General features: G+C 45.2%; 1 protein-coding gene across 1 annotated transcript; it reads right to left on the bottom strand.

The window, feature by feature from the left end:
* Positions 1-634: 634 nt before the first annotated feature.
* Positions 635-13,039, bottom strand: usp46 (ubiquitin specific peptidase 46). The gene is made up of 9 exons (XM_079267515.1): positions 12,902-13,039; positions 10,611-10,691; positions 9,974-10,187; positions 7,038-7,279; positions 5,805-5,881; positions 5,634-5,717; positions 5,358-5,555; positions 5,099-5,177; positions 635-5,001 (listed from the first exon to the last, which is right to left on the bottom strand). The coding sequence occupies exons 1-9, from the start codon at positions 12,935-12,937 to the stop codon at positions 4,900-4,902; spliced, it is 1,113 nt and encodes a 370-aa protein (XP_079123641.1). The 5' UTR covers positions 12,938-13,039; the 3' UTR covers positions 635-4,899.
* Between the last annotated feature and the right edge of the window lie 5,629 nt (positions 13,040-18,668).

The raw sequence follows: 18,668 nt of genomic DNA, 5'->3' as shown, positions 1-18,668 counted from the left end.
TGAGGGAGAAAGAACACACACATGTTGATGGTAAATGTAGTTGTAGATGCAAACAGAACTTATGTTACTTTATCATTTTTGAGATGAGGCTCATTCAGGTGAGCTGTTCCTCAGACACACTGCAGCCTCTCTCACAGTAGAAATAACATCAGATATCTGAAGCACATGTTGATTTGCTCTTTGCAAAATGTGTGTGTGGTTTATGACTCACACCTGAATGCTATACTGGACTCCGTGTTTCCTCCACGGATGAGGAGGGAGCGGTGGAAGCATCAGACTGGCGGCTCCTGGGGGATTAGCTGAGGCTTCAGGGTGACTGAGAGGACACGACGCTGGCAGCTGTAAAGATGGACGTGCCGTCTGATTTTCAGTGAAAAGCAAAAACAAAACAGGAAGGTTCGTTTTTTAGTCTCAGCTTTCTGGACAGACTTGGATGCCGGCGAGGTGACGAGGAGGCTTGATCATCTTTAATGAATGTCTCAGGGAACATCCTCCTTCAAAGAAGCTGTTGTTATGGTTCTCAGTATAGTGTCATCACACTGGCACTCGACCAAATAAAGAATAAATATTCGACAATAACATGAATAATAATTAGCAGTGGGGAAACAACAACAAACACTCCAGCAAGTTAGTCGAGTCATTTTATTGAACAGAAGAAGAAAATAAGTCAAAATGAGTGCGTTAAAACTGGTTCTTCGTGTTAAAGCATTGAAGCTGTTAAAGTGCACTTTCAGTTTGCGGCCTCTTTCCTCGGTGGAACACCGTCGCAGTCTCCGTGAGGGCGCGTGCATAAGTGTTCATGGAAGATCAGCGTCCCGGGTCTAAACTAGTCCTGCTACCGTTTCACATCCTGGCTCAGTTCAACCCAGAAATCATCTAAATAAAAGAAGCTGTAATATGCCAGACGGTGATCTGATCACGTGGTCGAGTGATTGTAAAACAGCACAGTATTTATTCGCAGGGTTTCAATAACGCTCGGCGTTCAGCTCAACGTCTTTGCCACGAGTGTCTTCCAAATTTAAGATCTTCACTTTAAAAAAATATTTTCCTGTTTCCAGAAGTGTTTTTCTTTTCTTTCATCATATAAATGTACAGTTGCATCTTTACGAAGAAAAATAACGTTTTGTTGAAGTCGGTATCGACTCCGTGTTTGGCACGTTTTCCTCGTGACGTCACCCAGCGACGGACTAAACGGAACAGACGGCATTCAAAACCCAGATTCACTATTCTGCCGAATAGACACCGACACTGAACGACAGCATATGAATCCTGTGGAGGTTAAGCCCCGCCCCTTTAAGTGGACCACCATGGGACCTGGTTTCAGAATAAATATGTCCGGTACTCAACGGCAAGATTTTGAACCTGTTGGAATTGTGCCATGAATGAGATATGTTTGTTTATTAAAAAGAGTCGCTGAATAAAAAACACATCAGGTAAGAAAACGTTACATGTTTGCGAAGAACATAGCTACGTTAGCAAGCCGCGCTAACAGTCGCGTTGGTGTCGTACATTATGTCGTTCACTGATCGGTTTCACGCAAAACTAAACAACACTATGACGTCGCTTACACCACATTTGTGTGTGCAGTCTTTCTAATTACAGATTTTCAGTTTCTTTTACTAGTTTCACGACAAAAATGCGACTTTCTTGACGTGCAAAATTATGGGACAAACCATGCTTGCAATTTTTTTTCTTAAATGAATAATCATGTGTGTAATTCATGGCACAACTCAAACAGGATAAAAAAATAAAAAAAAGATTTGTCTTCGCCATTGACTACCGTACATTCCAAAATAATGTCCCATTGGCTCCTCCTCTTTATTCCACTTATTTATAGTGAGATGCATTTGAAATGGTAATCCAAACAGGAATGTCTTTCACATGAAAACAACTTGTTTGATGTGGCACATACAGGGGAACCCCCCCCCCCCCCCCCCGAGGGCAGAAGAGGAAATAAACACATCTACAGAACAAGAGATATCGTGTGAACCAACACTGGAGCTCAAATTTAGGATTCCAATGTGTTACATAAGACACACACGATTTTACATCATCAAAGTCAGAGACAAACCAAGAGAAAACTAAAACGCTGGAGCGCAACACGAGAATGGAAGAAAAGAAAGGCCGATACCGGGTAAGGTCTGAAGCTTACATCCCAGCAGGTAGTGTGTATTACACCTGGTGGGGGGGGGGGGGGGGGGGGGGGTACTTTGATATCACAAACAACGGACAAAGATCAACCGCTAAGAAACACGTCTACTGCTAACATTTAAATGTACCTTATATTAGTTCCACTGAAAACTCCTCCTCTTATTGCACAGTTTTCACTTTTTCATGTCAATGGAACCGTTAGGCAGGTCCGTCTCACTCGCGTCACGTTAAAGGGCCAGTGTGAAGGATTTAGTTGCAGCAGAAATGAAATATAATATTCAGAACTGTTTTCATCGTGTTTTCGTTCGGGTTAGAATGAGTTCTTCGTAGATCTACGTCGGGAGGGCGAGGGAGTCCGCCATGTTGCACCGCCATGTTTCTACAGCAGCCCAGAGCGGACAAACCAGAGTCTCTTTGTGTTTTTGTTCCCTGAAGGCCACCGTAGTTCTCCGACACGCTTGTTAAACGGCGGTAACGTGAGCCTTAAGAGCGCTAAACCGCGGTACAGCCGCCATCTGACTTCCGTAGCTCCTAAAGTAGTGTTATTATGGTATGGACGCCGTTACCATGGTTATGCACTCGGCGGCTCATGTTACCACAGTCTCGAAGAGGGGGGGGGGGTGAGCACTAGATGGCACCAAATTCCGCACACTCTCCCTTTAATATGTCTAATTGTAGGAAATTTGACTGAAATGTCCTACATAATCTTTATATTTGACACGCAAACTACAAAATTAAAGTGATAAAACCATTTTCTTTTCCTTTTTAGCCTTCCTTTCAAGATGTGTATGACACACTCCATGTCCTTGGGCTTAGACATTAGGGTCTTAACTAGGGCTGGGTGTCGGTACAATAAACCAGTGCCAACCAAGAAGCATCCAAACTTCTCCAGTCAGAGCATACCTGCTTTTTGTACCCAGATCTAGAAAACAAACCCACTATTTGTGTAAGTTTGCTAACCGTCAATCAACGCAAGAGTTCTTTGATTTAATGTGATTGGGCGACCGCTGACGTAGCTCCAACCCACACAGTCTGTGATGTAGTGAACGTTACGGGCACTGGTTTTGGGTACTGGTATTGTAATTGTTAAAACCATACCCAGCCCCAGCCCTCACATACAAAGGCTTTCAAAAGAGCCATATTACACACAGACCTTCATTATCTATCTGCATTACAAATAACAGCAATAAATATGTTCAGTACAATAAATATTGGTTTTCTATTAGAATAAAAATAACAAAGATGTTGCTGGTTTTGAATGGAGATCCATACGACAGAGAAAACAGCAGGACTTCCTGTCATGTGACGTGTTAAGAGTTGATCACATGAGGTTAGACTGACATGAGCCGTCACAGACAGACGGACCGACGGCTCGGAGTGGTTCTCCACGGGACACAAACACCCTTCACACTGTCAACAGTTAAAGTTCAGGTAGTTTTCAGCTTGTGACTTCTCTTATTAATGCTCAGATATTGCTTCAAAAGAATGCATGAATTCTCTCTCTACGCCTTATTATACAGTGTTTGTTTCCAACATCATCCACCTCTCATGCATCATCCACCAGGGACATGAACAGACCAAAGGACTGGACAGGTAAACAGCATGAATGAAAGGATTTAAAGGGCCAGTGTGTAGGATTGCTCGACTGGCAGAAATGGAATATATTTATCATAACTATGTTTTCGTTAGCGTAGAACCGTCTGAAACTAAGAATCATTGTGTTTTCACAGAGTAGAACTCGTAGAACGAGCCCTTCATGTTTATGTCGGTAGTGAAAGGCGGAGTCCGCCATGTTTCTACTGTGACCCAGAGCAGACACGACAAACACTGGCTTGAGAGAGAGCCTTTCGCGGTTGTATGTTCCCTGAAGGCCACCGTAGTTCTCTACTTGTTTATAAAGTGAGCGGAGGGGTATTTGGTTGGTTGCAACGAAGACGCTCTGTAACAAAGATGACGCATTACGAGTACACACTTCCTGCCTCCTAAGTGGGCGTGGTCTAATGTACATATATTTTCTTCATATTTAGCATTACAAAAATAAGTAAGCTCGGGCGTTTCAAACACTCGTTGATGTTTGGCTAACATTAAACGCCTTTACACAAAGAACAAACACTATAAATGAATATAACAAAGTAAAAGTACAACATTTAGTATGTTTGATGGTTTACTGACTTCAGAGCGGTTGAAATGATTTCTATCTGTTAATGTGGATCATCAATGATCTGCAATTCGTATCGGCGATCTCTAAAAGTTATGTTTGCTCCCTTTTTTTTTCTGTTGTGCAGATCCGAACCGTGAGTATTATGATCCGTTGCACCTTTACCGCTGGACGCCACTAAATCCTACACACTGGTCCTTTAAGGAGGGGGCGACACATGATGGAAAAAGAGCGTATCTACATATCAATGACAAACAACAACAGACTGCGCACCAGACCCGTCTCCTCCCATCACGGCCCTGGTCGTCGATCACCTCTGCAGGCTCCTCCCACCAGTCGACACCGAGCGCGTGGGGCTCCGTGTTTTGTTTTTTGCTTTTGATTTTAAAGTGCAGTCCAGATGCAGGTGACTAAAAGGCAAGAAGCAAATGACAGAGAGAAGGAGAGAGAGATGGGAAAGAGGATTGGCACATCACAGAGGTCTGACTTGGAGAAGGGAGCAGGATGGAGTCTGTTAGGCTGGAGGTGAAAAGAACAGAACAAGGTCTCATCCGATTGACTCTTCCCCTGCGTCACTGATGCAGGTCCAGTCACTCCCTGGACTGGTAGAAGAGGATGTATCCTGACTCAGAGTTCTTCGAGATGTCTGAGGTAAGCCCGTAAAACTCCTCGATGGCCTGGGCGTCAATTTTCTGAACGACACAAGAAAAGACGACGTTTACTGGAAAAAACAGCAAACGCACAAACGGACGAGTCAAGGAGCATCGCTGGCGGTTGAGAGTGACGCACCTCCACAATGTCGTCATCGAACAGCAGCCAGAAGCCGTGACTCTTCACTATGGTGATGTAATGGCCTCTGTTTGGGCCACTGAGGAGACAGAGACAAACGGTGACTAACTCACACAAAAATCCCACGCCGACCTCCAGCCTGCTTCACTTCCTGCAGGAGCAGACAAAGCCATCTGCACATCATCGACGCACAACACAGTCTGCCACACAGATGTTATCTGGTATAACTCATGTTGGAGCCTCATATTTTGGGCTGTACCTGCCACAGTGAACCACCACAGCCACGAGGTCGTACATGCGATCCAGGTTGACTGCATCCCCGGACGTGTTGAACAGACGGAGTTCTAGGGGGAACACCACTCGGTAGGACAGCTTGGTGTAGCGGTGCAGCTGCTCCATGTACTTAAACCTCTTCAGGTGAAGCGCCAGGATCACAGGAAGCTTCTTCACGCGCATCCTGCAGAGAAGCGCACATGCTCAGAGAAGTGCACGGTGATATACATCTCACCGTTATTGAGCTCGGCGCTTCACTGACCGCTTCTGTGCTTCCTGCTTGCTGCAGCACGTCTCACAGTAGTATTTGTATTCACTGCACAAGGTCTCTGTGTTACTGAAGTCCCTGGAGGGGAGAGCACGGGAGGCTTGGTTATTCAATCTCATTTAGACCAAAAGCGAACATGTGACTGAATAGATGATAAATGAATACCTGAGGCAGTGTGTTATTGATGTGTTCTGCTCCACATCCACAGAAAGATCCAGAAAATCCTCATCTTTGCTGCTCACCTGTCAAATAAGGAGACACTGAGGTGACGAAACATTTTCCATAGAAATTAAATAAGAGTAGAATGGAAATTCCCATTCAAATCAACGTAGAAAGACGGTCAGACTTCGTCCATGAATCCCCGATAATGGACACAACAAAGTGTAATGTCATTTTATACCATGGTCACTTGCCAAAGACAAAAATGAAGACCAATATGTTCTATCTTCATGCGTTTCACAAACAAAATCTAAAGTTTTTTTGTTTCTTGTCACATCGTAGGAAAGCAACTGTGTTCGACTCGTTTTCTGTAAGCAGTGTAGCATTAAAGCATGGAATTAGCAACCTAGCTTGCAGACAGCTGACTAGTTAGCTAGCTTGCTAATTCCCCGCGTGCTTTAATGCTACACTGCTTACAGAAAACAAGCTGAACAGCAGGCTGGCGCTGGGCCTAACCGTCCCGTCGCTCACTCCAGAGAAGGACAAGCTAACTAGCTAGCTAACTAACTAGGTAGTTAGCTAGCTAGTTAGCCAACTAACTAACTAGCTAGCTAACTAACTAGCTAGCCAACTAACTAACTAGCTAGCTAACGAGCTAACTAGCTAACCAACTAGCTAACTAGCTATCTAACTAGCCAACTTGGAGCTATCAGTCTCCCAAAGTGCATCCGCTGTCTTTCAGCCGAGCTGCGACGACACTGACGCATTGTCACAACAACAACAAATGCCTTTTCTTTTTTTTTGTACAAGTCAAATGACCACAGGATACAGTTAAATGTCTAACGTTACTCCTTTTCTATTTCTATGACATACTCTTCTGACTGGGTCAGTGAGGACAAGCCAGCAACCCAACACACACACACCCCCCCACACACACCCCCCCACAGACAGTCTTTGAAATGCTGATCGTACTGAGTAGCTGCGGCGCCTTGGTGTTTGCTGGGGTTGTTCAAGGCAACCCGTCCCACTGTCCTCACCATAAAAGCGGTGCGGACAAAGCCTCAGCCAGCACTGACGTAAGGTGGGTGGTCCGAGCTCACCGCTGTGATCACTACATCATTCATTCTGTTTGCATCCCTAATCCCTTTTCCAGACTTATTCAGGACAGATATCTTATTCAGGGGGGACACAGGGAGGGACAGACCAAATAAATACACCAAGACAAGTCAAAGCACACACCGTTTCACAGTTGAGGCAGCGCGTCTCGTTGGTCAGCGTGCCTTGGAAGATGTCGTGAACCCACGTGGGCTCCGTCTCGTGCTCCGACTTGTTCTCGGTCTCGGTCTCGGCGGCGCCGTTGTTCTTGAGGCGCCCGTTCTGCTTCTCCTGCTTCTTCTCCTCCTGCAGGATGTCGGCCACCGTGTTCAGCAGGTAGTTGAGGAACTCGTGGGCGTCCTGTTGCATGTAGTTGTCGAACAGATCTGGAGGGGAGACGCAGAGATGAAGGGAGGGAGAGAATTCCACAGCCCAAGATGATCTTTAAATGTCTTCTTACATTCAACCAACAGTCCACAAACCAGCGGATATTCAGTTTACTATCACGCATGGCTACAAACTGCAGCTGGTTAGCTTAGCTTAGCAAAAAGACTCGGAATGAGTGGAAACAGCTAGTCGAGGTTCTTTCAATGGCAACAAACACCAGAACCTCTAAAGCTGACTGATAAATAAGTTATAGCTCGATGTGATCGGTGACTTCCTGGAGTCTCAGCCAAGTAACAGTCCGCATTCGTAACAGTAACAGTCAACCCAATGTAAAACGCTTAAGTTGTTGTTTTTAAAATGTTTTTTTTTGTACGGATTACACAAACCAGCGTTAAATCAGTGAGCTCCAGAGGTGCTGGTCGTCAACCTCCGGGTCTGAAGAGTGAAGCCGATGCTAGTGTCCACCAGGGGGCGACTCCTCTGGTTGTATAGAAGTCTATAGAAAATGACTCTACTTCTCTCTTGATTTATTACCTCAGTAAACATTGTAAACATGAGTTTATGTCTCAAGCTCTAGTTTCAAGTCTTCTTCAATACAGCATGATGTTCATTTAGTACATTATGGTCCATTTAGAGTCACACAGACCATAAAGCAGGGGATGCTTTAGGGCGGGGCTACACAGTGATTGACAGGTCACTTCCTGTTCACCGGCTGCAAAAAAACAAAATGGCGACGGCCAAACTGCTGAACTCGAGGCTTCAAAACTTCAAACCCACAAACCGATGAGTGACTCCACGACCACTACGTCAACCTCTTACAGTCAGTCTATGCTTCAGACTGAGCTATTCTAGCTTTGGGCTAAGCTAAGCTAACTGGCTGCTTTAATGATGTTGATGATTCCCGTCTTGAGAAGAGTCTACTGCAGATCAGGTAAAAGAAACAGACAGGCGACGCTGAAACCGCCATCATTACACACTTCTGTTTTGACAGACCTGTAACGTGAAAGGTGAGAACTGAGAAGAGAGAGAGAGCGAGAGAACCAAAGCTCGGTCCCAACAGAGATGCCATTGTTCATTCACACAAAGAGCTTCCTCAATGTGGACGACGGAGAACAGTCGGCCTCTCTGTGAGCTCTACTCTCTGAACAACCTCCAGCATGCACCTGCCCTTCACCTCAGATATCCAGCCTGCATTACAGACAGCACTGTTGCTGAGCTCTCTGACTGTTTCCCAACACAATGATGCATGTGGACAAAACACTAAATAAATAAACAAACCGTACACTCACCGACACCAAAGCAACCAACAGACCCGTTTCATGGGACACAATTAAAGTTGAATAGCTGGAACTGATCATGACTTAACGACTGCTCTGGACCGGTTCATGAACCAGGAACCCGGGACCGGTTCATGAACCAGGAGCCCGGGACCGGTTCATGAACCAGGAGCCCGGGACCGGTTCATGAACCAGGAGCCCGGGACCGGTTCATGAACCAGGAGCCCGGGACCAGTTCATGAACCAGGAGCCCGGGACCGGTTCATGAACAGGAGCCCGGGACCGGTTCATGAACCAGGAGCCCGGGACCGGTTCATGAACCAGGAGCCCGGGACCGGTTCATGAACACACACCGTTAATGTTCTTCAGTACACCGCAGCGTTTCCGGTTATGTCAAAATGTTAAAACAATTGTTATATCAAGTGAGTATCCTCTTTTAAATCCCCAACATTTTATCTCAACTGAATATTTAATCTGCATTTTTATCTTTTACATTTCGGATTTAACTTTCGTTTTGTATTCCTTGTTTTACTGAGAAGCACTTTGTAACTTGTTGTGGAACGTGCTGTACAAACAGTTTTATTATGATGTCATGCATAGAGCACGTCTTCAGTGTTCTTGATCGACTGTTAATAATAATAATAATAATAATAATAATAATATGTTGTTGCTTTGTGCTGCACCAGGTTTAACTCTTATGCATCACTCGGGACATTTCTGGCTTTTTAATTTTTCCATCATTGTGGCTGTGTTGCATACATTCTGGCATTGGTGTAAGTTAAAAAAAAAAAAATGTATTCTGGAAGTTGAACCTCAGCTCCTTTAATAAATCTGTAAGAAACTGAGCAGCCAAAATACAGACAGTTCGCTCCTTAAGGGCAAAACTGTTTGATTGAAACCCATGAAAACCACGTTTGATCCCATTACAGCAGATCAGGCGTTCAATCTAAAGCCCCGCCTCCTTAATTGTGTTTTTTACTATTTTCCACCAGCTTGAGTCGTTTTTTCAATATTTGGGGCAAATATATTCAAAAAACAATGTTTTTGCTCATCACTGACATGTCACTATAGAAATAAACAAATGAATCCCCCGAGCATTTAGTGAACAGAACGTTTGTGTGTTTTTATTTTAACTTTTTATAAAAAACAACAGTGGCATTATGTAAACTAACCGACATTTAAAAGGTAAAAAATGAATGAATATTTGGTCGTTACAATAAAGACTGATACAAATGTTAACGTATAATTGTACAGCAGATTTTAGGGGCATCAGAGCAATTATTTAAACGTGAGGCAGAGTGTTAAACTAATAAATGAATGCCTATTTATTGCTGCCACCAAGCTTTTAGTTTTTCTGATAAACAACATCATTGATCTGGAGAGAAGATTTGCTTTTCATCTGGCACAAACTCTCACCGTTCTCTTTGCGTAGGCGGGAGATGAACTTCTTGGGCGGGATGACGCCCACTTTCTTCTTCTGCGTGGCAATGGAGTGGAAGAGGTCAGCCAGGCATGTGAGCAGGTTCTCCTTCTTCTTCTGCTGCGCTTTGTACGACAGCACGTTCTCCCGGAAAGGCCGGCAGAAGTAGAGGGCCTGGAGCACGGAGTTACAGTAACACGTGTTCCCAAACTGAGGAAGGAAAGGAAAGGAAAGGAAAGAGGAGACACCAACAGAAGAGCAGGACAAAAAGGGGATTCAGTCCATTTAGCTTTGTAGATCTGACCCGGTGGCACCGATGACGAGCATTAAGAAGAGCTCGGTTCTTGGTCTCAGCTCAGTTCTTCACAGTAACTTTCCGTTAGCAGGTGGAAGAATACAGATCTGATCAATTGTTTTTATCCATTTGGCAGAAGTGACCTCTGGGGCTTTGAGAAACATCTGTGTTGATGTGAACGCCACTTTGAGGGAACAGGACATCTCTAATATTGGCCAACACACTCACAGCCTGTACCTTCAGTACCAACCACAGCGGAGGACGTGACGCACTGACTAACGCCACCGGTGTGTATTTGACAAAAAGCTGCTCGTTATCGTACGAGAGGTGATACTCACATTGACCAATCCGAAGTAGTGCTCATTGATTGGGAACTGCTCCGGGCCGATGTCTTTCTCCAGAGCCGAGGCATTGGTGCCCTGAAGGACCAGACAAGTTGTTTTATTGGTTTCTTTAATCATCACCATCATCTTACACAACACAGTTCACTCTTCTGTTCTCTTTCAGACGGTAGAATTGATAAAATGATCCTCTCAGTCAAACTTTAATATCAGTTTCCTAAAGGACGTGCAGCTCGTCTCGATGTCTTTTTCCTGCCCGGAGACAAACAACCCCAAACCTTCCTGTCGAAGCAGCAAGAAGAAACGGTCTGAAGAGGTGCTCGTGTCAGAAGTCGGGGGGGATTGTGCGGCTGATTGCAGAGACCACTTGTCTCTCGTCGGAGCTCAAGTCTTTTCCAAAGGAAACACAGCTTTTGTTGAGCGAACACAGACGGCGATTTAGTTTTGGGGAAGGCTTTGAATTTCAATGTCATCTCTCCGTCAGAGCAGACAGCGGATACGTCTTTGTCTCGCTCACCGCCTCCGAGCACAAGTCCATGTCCTGTACCAGGGCTGCTACATCACCCATTCAGCTGTCGCTTATTTTCGTATAAGTTGGTCATAAATTTAAAAAAAAGAAAAGCTTCAAACCTTAACATTTGTGACGCTGGATCAGCAAATATTCTGCCTCTCTTTTTTATTGGAAAATGCTCATTAGTTCCCAGATCCCCAAGATCATGTCTTCAAAACTGATCGTCTTATCCAATAAACAGTCCAAACAACAAAAGATATCCAGTTTACTATCATCAGTTCACAGTCTTTTCTAGAAATCACTTTCCAGGACATTCATCACGCTAAACACGAGTAACTTCCTCTGATATAAAAGACGTGCAGTCTGCAGCTATAACTCATCTATGAAATCATCTCTTACACGATTAGAAAATATGACAAGTTGTTAATAGACGACTGAAAAAACCCCCCAAATATTCACAATTAATAATCACTTTATCCACTCAATCAAATCGATGCAACTCCAGCTCTGTCTCCACGAATGACCTGTGGAAAATGTATGAATGAGCAGTGTTCTACTGTCATGCATTGCATCAGACAAAGACCTTCATTCCTCTGTTGAAGTGTGCATATATATATATATATATATGCACAGTTCACAGAGCCCTCCGTGCTTGTAGTGCAGCCACAGACTGTGTATAAGATATAAGATATATAAGAGGACCTCTGTGATTTCGCAGTCTTGGAATACGATTGTTTTCTTTTTGCAACCAGTGAACAGGAAGTGACCATATTTGGACTGAGGAGGAGTGACGTAGAGACGGCGTATACGTCTCTGGTAGAGACCTGTCAATCAGCGTGTAGCCCCGCCCTAAAGCATCCCCTGCTTTATGGTCTGTGTGACTCTAAATGGACCATAATGTACTAAATGAACATCATGCTGTATTGAAGAAGACTTGAAACTAGAGATTGAGACATAAACTCATGTTTACAATGTTTACTGAGGTAATAAATCAAGAGAGAAGTAGAGTCATTTTCTATAGACTTCTATACAACCAGAGGAGTCGCCCCCTGGTGGTCACTAGAGAGAATGCAGCTTCAACACATGACGCGTCGGCTTCACTCATCAGAACCGGAGGTTGCCGCCTGGTTAAACGTTGGTGTCGGATCCGTACTTGGTGCATCCTTAATATTGACTTATACGTCACACTACCACCTACACTGAGTCCATTCATACTTCAACTCGTCGTCAGCTGTGCCCTAACACTTTGTTCAGGACGTCTTTCTTCACCAACGTGTCTGTGAAGCTCACAACACACATATTCCAAACCTTGTACCGACCGCATGGGATGCTGGGTAAATAACTCTTGGTTATTGGGAAAACCATTAATGCAAAACCTGCACTGCAGGCTTTTTTCTTTCTTTGACACCGGGATGTATTGTCACTGCAGCGGATTATGCAATCACAACATGAGCTCCACCTGTCAATCACCGGTGACAGCTACACTGATGTGCACGCTGTCAACGCAACAAGGAGGGAAGGTTTCAGTGATGCAGGCCCGTCTGAGCGCCGAGATGAAGGGTGCATGTTGTGACCAGACTCACTGTGCACCCCCCCCCCCCCCCCCCCCCCCCATGCATAGTGAGTCTGGCTGCAAAGGGGGGGGGGGGAGGAAACTCACCCATGGACATCACCACACACACAGCGGCTGCAGGCGAATCAATAGCAACACACGCACGCACGCGCACGCGCACGCACACACACACACACACACACACACACAGCAGGATTTACTCACCATATTACAAATGGAGGCGATGTTCCTGACAGTCATTTAGTTCACAGTGTCCCCCTCGCCGCCATCTTTATAAAATAACTATATTAAAAGGGGGGGGGGGGGACGAAGTTAATTCGCAGCCAGCGGCTGGAGGGCCAGACTGCAGAACCTCGAAGCGTCAGGAGAGCAGCATGCAGCCGGCCAGTGGTGCTGCTGGTGCTGGTGGTTGTGGGGGGGGGTCAGTGTCGACCCTTCGGCTTCATCCTCAGAACACCACAGCTGGGGGGGGAACCCCGTCAGTGCGCGAGCAGCAGGTTGTTAGCAGCAACGATCATCCCGGAAAAACAAGCTTGTAAAGGGAGCAGCAGTGTTGTTGGCCCCGCCCACATATGGAGACGAACGCTACAAACTGATTGGTTCGGAGTTTACTTGCGTTTGATTGACAGGGTTGAAGAGCCATTCACAGAGCTGGATGATGGAGTTGAGGTGAAGAGCAACCAGTCGACAGCAGGATTTGGACGCAAGGGTGTGTGGGAGTTGTAGTTCGAAGATTGGGACGCGTTTAAAGAGATTTTGTAGGCTTTATGTAAAACGATGTTGAAATGAAAGATCCTTCAAAGATGAGCTTCAAAGCTATAAAGTCATATTTTATGGATATATAGTTATAAATAATTAATTATATATATATATGTGTGTGTGTGTGTGTGTGTGCGTTTTATATTATAGTGACTATTATTATATGCTATATATATTATTATTATATGATACAGAATATTATTATATGATATATGTATTATTATATTATACTGAATTCCCTGTGAGGGTGATTAAAATAAGATGTCCTGATGTGTTTGTCAGTGTTATTCACTGTTTTTTTCATGTTGGAATAAAGGTTAAATATTTAACTGTAAAGTAGTAATCCGTGTTTGATACCTTCATTTTTTTGCATTAAATCATTCTGGGATATTTGCTGAGATTGATTGGATGTGGCCCAGCTCAACATGTTCCACCAGCCCCCACTGACTGCAGTAGAACCCTGACTGTGGAGGAGAACCTCACACTACAGAACATCACTACTGTCTCTCGAGCACTCGTCATCATTCTTGACATTTCGTAGACTGCAGAACTAATCATTTAATTTGCAGGTATTCTGCAAAACCACCAATTAGCTGACCTGAAGGAAAAAGGTAAGTGTCCCCTCCGTGGAGCTCTGCAGGGGGCCCCGGGGCCCCTCAGGACACTCTCATTCATCACCGACTCTTTGTTCGTGCTGTCACAACAATCTCCCGCCAATTATCTCCTTAGCATTTCCATGCGAACAAAAAGAAAGGAAAACAACTCATAATTATGATTAACATGCTTCAAAAGAAACGGGAAAGGGCTGCGGAATAACAAAACCCAAAGACCAGCAACAGTAGAACAGGGTTCCAGTTTGAGCCGCGGGGGATGGGAGAGTTTCATTGTTGACGGGACGTTTGAAATGCACCAAGTGGGTTTGTTGAGACATGAGACATGAGATATGAATAGATTGACGTGTTCTCACGGCTTTATTCATGAGCGCTTTTGATTGGCAGCTTGTGAACAAAACACAAAGCGACACGAAACGTTCCCAGACTTACTTTGTACTTCTCTGGATGCTTCACTCTGCTTTCATTGTCATTAAAGACATGAATGATGTGCATCGCTGTCAAAAACTACAATTTCACACACGTTCAAAACAGGCCTTGTTGATGAGATAAAAATCTGTGTTTTATCTTTGCTTCTCAGGCTGTGCAGGTCAGCAGATGTGTTGACACGAGGCTCCAGATGCACGGAGCAGGTGGTTTATTGTTTTGGAGTTTTAATCTCTTTAATCCAGTATTCGGTTGCCTTGTTTTGGATGAAGCTGACAGGACTTCTGTATCCACAGCAGGGTTTCTATGTCAGACAGCAGGTGAACCTCGGAGGACCTTCTCTGCTGGCTCACTCAGATCAGAGAAGTGAAAAGGGGGAATGTGTGGATTTTCATGTGGGCGCACGACACACACACACACACACACACACACACATAGAGACAGACAGACAGACAGACAGACAGACAGACAGACAGACAGACAGACAGACAGACAGACAGACAGTTCTGTGAGCTGTTTCCAGTAAACGAGGACGGCTGATGGACTTCCTGTCGTTCAGCTGCTGCAAAGAGAAGCAGATGAATTATGCATAATTTCCGTGCCGCTGAGAAAATAAGCCTCCAGTTTACAATCTGAATTGGCTGCAGATGGTTGACATTTGGCTCAAGGTTGGGAACACGCCGTCACTTTTCTGGCAATGGGAAAGGAATCTGTGAGTTTCTCCGTGTTTAAGAGAACACTGCATAGCCGCTGCCATTTTGTAAAGTCAACAGCAGGAAGAAGCTCTTGTCTAACTCGTTGTCTGGTGAGGCTTCTTGGCACTAAAGTGTCACAGTTGGCAAAGACGTATGGTAGAAATACAATAGCACTGCTGGGGAAACCATACCTGTGGTCAGCAGCTCTGCTGAACGTCTCTCCCAAGAGCGTTCAGAAAATGTCATGACCTCATTCCCCCAGCACATCCACGCTCTGCATGAACAAACTCTATTAGTGTCTCGACTACTGATTCTGATCAACTCGTCCGATCAGACGAGTCACAGGCTCCTCGAACACTAAAAGCTGATGAAAGAAGCGTCATCGCCTGTGTTTTTCTCTGGAGAGGTGAGATGAACAACAATAAGAACTTGTCCAGAACAGAAAGAACAGGAAGGAGAAGAGGAGGAGGGAATTAATCGTCGCACACGCAAGCTTTGGCACACTCATTGTTTTGTTTTTTGGCACCGACTGTTCCAAACAGACTGGTTTACATGCTATAAACAGAGGGACAGGGCATGCTGGCCACTGATGTGCAACAGGCTCACTGGCATGCTGGGCATCACATGCAATGTTCTGAATGACACAAGTAAACACACAGAAACGAAGATGTTCATTGGTTGATTATTCTCTCATTTCTCAGACAATCGATTCATTGTTCAGAATGATAAAAGGATCAATGTTTCACCGTCTTACAGCATTGAGCCATTTAACGCGGCTTTTCTTGACACTGATCAACAGGAAACCACAATGTACGAAATGAACATCATGCTGTACTGAAGAAGACTTGAAACTAGAGATTGAGACATAAACTCATGTTTACAATGTTTACTGAGGTAATAAATCAAGAGAGAAGTAGAGTCATTTTCTATAGACTTCTATACAACCAGAGGAGTCGCCCCCTGGTGGACACTAGAGAGAATGCAGCTTTAACACTTGAAGCTTTGACTTCACTTCTCAGAACCGGAGGTTGCCGTCTGGGTACAGAAGATCTCTTCTTCGCTGTCTTCTCGTACCAGCAGTCAATATCAGCTTTATGCTTATGTGATTATCTCTGTTCAGAACAGAAACTAAAATTACACATTTGACAAAATCCTAAAGCCTTTTCGGCCTCAACTATCCCATAATGCATCTGTTCTGACGGCACAATAGCCGCATTGTTGTCATGGCACAAAGCAGGGAGCACACTGGTTCACTGTCAATACACGCGGCCTTATGTGTGTATTGTGAGTGAGTTATGGATCAGTCACATTGACGTGCAGCAACAAATGTCATCTGATGTTTATGAACAGTCAGTTGTTTTTGACCGATGGGTGGATGACAGTGTCAGTCAGGATGTATAAAGCACCGGCCTGTTCACTTCACATAATTCACTGCAGGACGGTGACATTGATGTGTTGACCACTTTGTTATTTGGAGAATAAAGGTGAACTCTACCAGCCTCCACCTCACACACTTCATGTTCCTGCGCTGGCCTTCTCTTGCATCCCGGCCCGATGGCGGTGCCAACAACAAGAGCTCTGTTTGTACAGCTGGATGAGCGACGGTGAGCTGGGATGGCTGCAGAAAGCACTGGAGCTTGACCCACTTTCCAGTCCTGTGCACCGCAGTAATCCACTCTGCAGGTGCTTGCGAGGCTGCAGGTCTGCTGAGCGAAGGTGCAGAAGCCGCTATGTGACATGTGACATGTGACATGTTGCACAGCGGTGCAGCTGAAGGGTCGAGGGTTTGACGGGAAAGGACCCGGAGAGGTTTTGTTGTGCAGCTGTGTCTCGACGGAAACATGCAAATGCAAAGAGTTTCTATGAAGAAATGTTTGTTACTGTACCCACCAGCAGTCTTACTCAAGCGCAAAAGTAATCCGTTACTTTACTCGTGACTGGTATTTCTTTCCTCGACTCCATCAAATGTGCTCTTTAAGAACTCAAAATCTAAACTCTCGCTTCACGTTCTGTATGTAACAACGAAATGTGACGAAGTGCAGACAAGAGACGGAAAACGACAGCAAATAGATGAAAACATCAGATCTGTGTTCTGAGGTGTTCCTCCAATCAACACACGGCACATTTCCATCACGTCCTCCACGTTGTGTTCGTTTGTTTCACGGTTTCAACTGCCGCTTTTTCAACTTCGTCACCTCGTCTCAACAACAAACAAAGCTCAGTGATGGAGGCTCACCGCGTGGGATAACTCGTGCACGATCACACGACATGTGGAATCAGTGGGCTGAACAATGTGAACAGAACTGTTGGTTTTGTCGGTGATGTATCGCCAGAATCTCATGCAAACGATGTGCTATCTTAAACAACTGAAGGACTTGGCCTGTTATTGTCAGTCACCTGTCTGTGATGAGTGAAGCTGTGTGTGTATTCATGGTATAATAAAGCCTGGGGGGGGGGGGTGGCACATGGCGGCACCGACTCCTTCAGGCTGTCTGACGCACATCTTGGTTCTTCATTGTACTCGGTGTGTGTCCTGCAGGGCGCGTACAGCGCGTCCCCTTCAGGAACACCGAGTCCTCCGTTATTGCCCCCGAGCTGTTGGGCCCCGTCTCCAGTTTCCTTCCTCTCTCTCCGTGGCGACCTAATGGCCCAGATACACACCGCCACACCCTCCCTGCAGCAGGCATCACAACAGAGCTGTGAGGGAGAGAAAGAGTGCATTAAAACCAGCATCCAAGCATCGAGGCCGCAGAGAAGCAGAGGCATGAAACCAAACCTGCCGTCAGCTCAGCAAAACAACATGACACACCACCAACGATGCTTCAACACACCACGTCAATGTGCAGGACGCCATTCAACACAGTGACGACATGTACATGCTCACGCATATTCCAAATATCACAAGATTCCAAATCTGATCTGCTTCATGTCAACATCATATTCTGTTTGCACATTCTGAAGTAGACCTAATTCCCAATGGAGCATCTTCAGATGACGACGTGTGTGATATGTGGATATTAGAACATGAGAACATTCTGAAGAGTCTCAACAGAGGTTTTCACATGACAGTCATTGAGCTTTTATCCAAAGCGACTTACAATTCAGATTCTATCACATTTCTACACCGTATCACAGCCACGCATCGACATGCGACGAGCAGAGTCCGGAGCCGGGGATCGAACCGCCGATCCTCTGATTGAAGGACGGCCCTGCGCTCCACTCAGACAGACTTTACGTCTCTTTCCTGTTTATGAGCAGCTCTGTGCGGTGAACACAAACCAACTGGCCAACAGTTAGTCAAGCTGGAGAGGAGATGATGTCAGAAGAACAGAAGGAGAAACATCATGAAGGACTTGGACATCAACAGGTTTCTGGATATGAACAAATATCTTTGAAGTTGTTTGAAGGAACGAAAGAGGTCCAACAAGTCCTCCACCTCTGGAACGCTGAAATACACGCGTTGACACAAAGCAGCTCAAT

The sequence above is a fragment of the Melanostigma gelatinosum genome, assembly GCF_949748355.1.
Source record: "Melanostigma gelatinosum genome assembly, chromosome: 4".
In the NCBI taxonomy this organism is placed as follows: Eukaryota; Metazoa; Chordata; class Actinopteri; order Perciformes; family Zoarcidae; genus Melanostigma; species Melanostigma gelatinosum.
The sequence above is the reverse complement of the archived record's forward strand: the minus strand, read 5'-3'. Positions and strand labels throughout refer to the sequence as shown.

Excerpts from the sequence above, each read along its gene's own strand:
- usp46 (XM_079267515.1), bottom strand. The coding sequence starts at position 12,937 with ATGACTGTCAGGAACATCGCCTCCATTTGTAATATG. Across the intron at positions 5,718-5,804 it reads TCAATAACACACTGCCTCAG|GGACTTCAGTAACACAGAGA; the intron begins GTATTCATTTAT and ends TCTCCCCTCCAG. Across the intron at positions 5,556-5,633 it reads AAGCAGGAAGCACAGAAGCG|GATGCGCGTGAAGAAGCTTC; the intron begins GTCAGTGAAGCG and ends GCTTCTCTGCAG.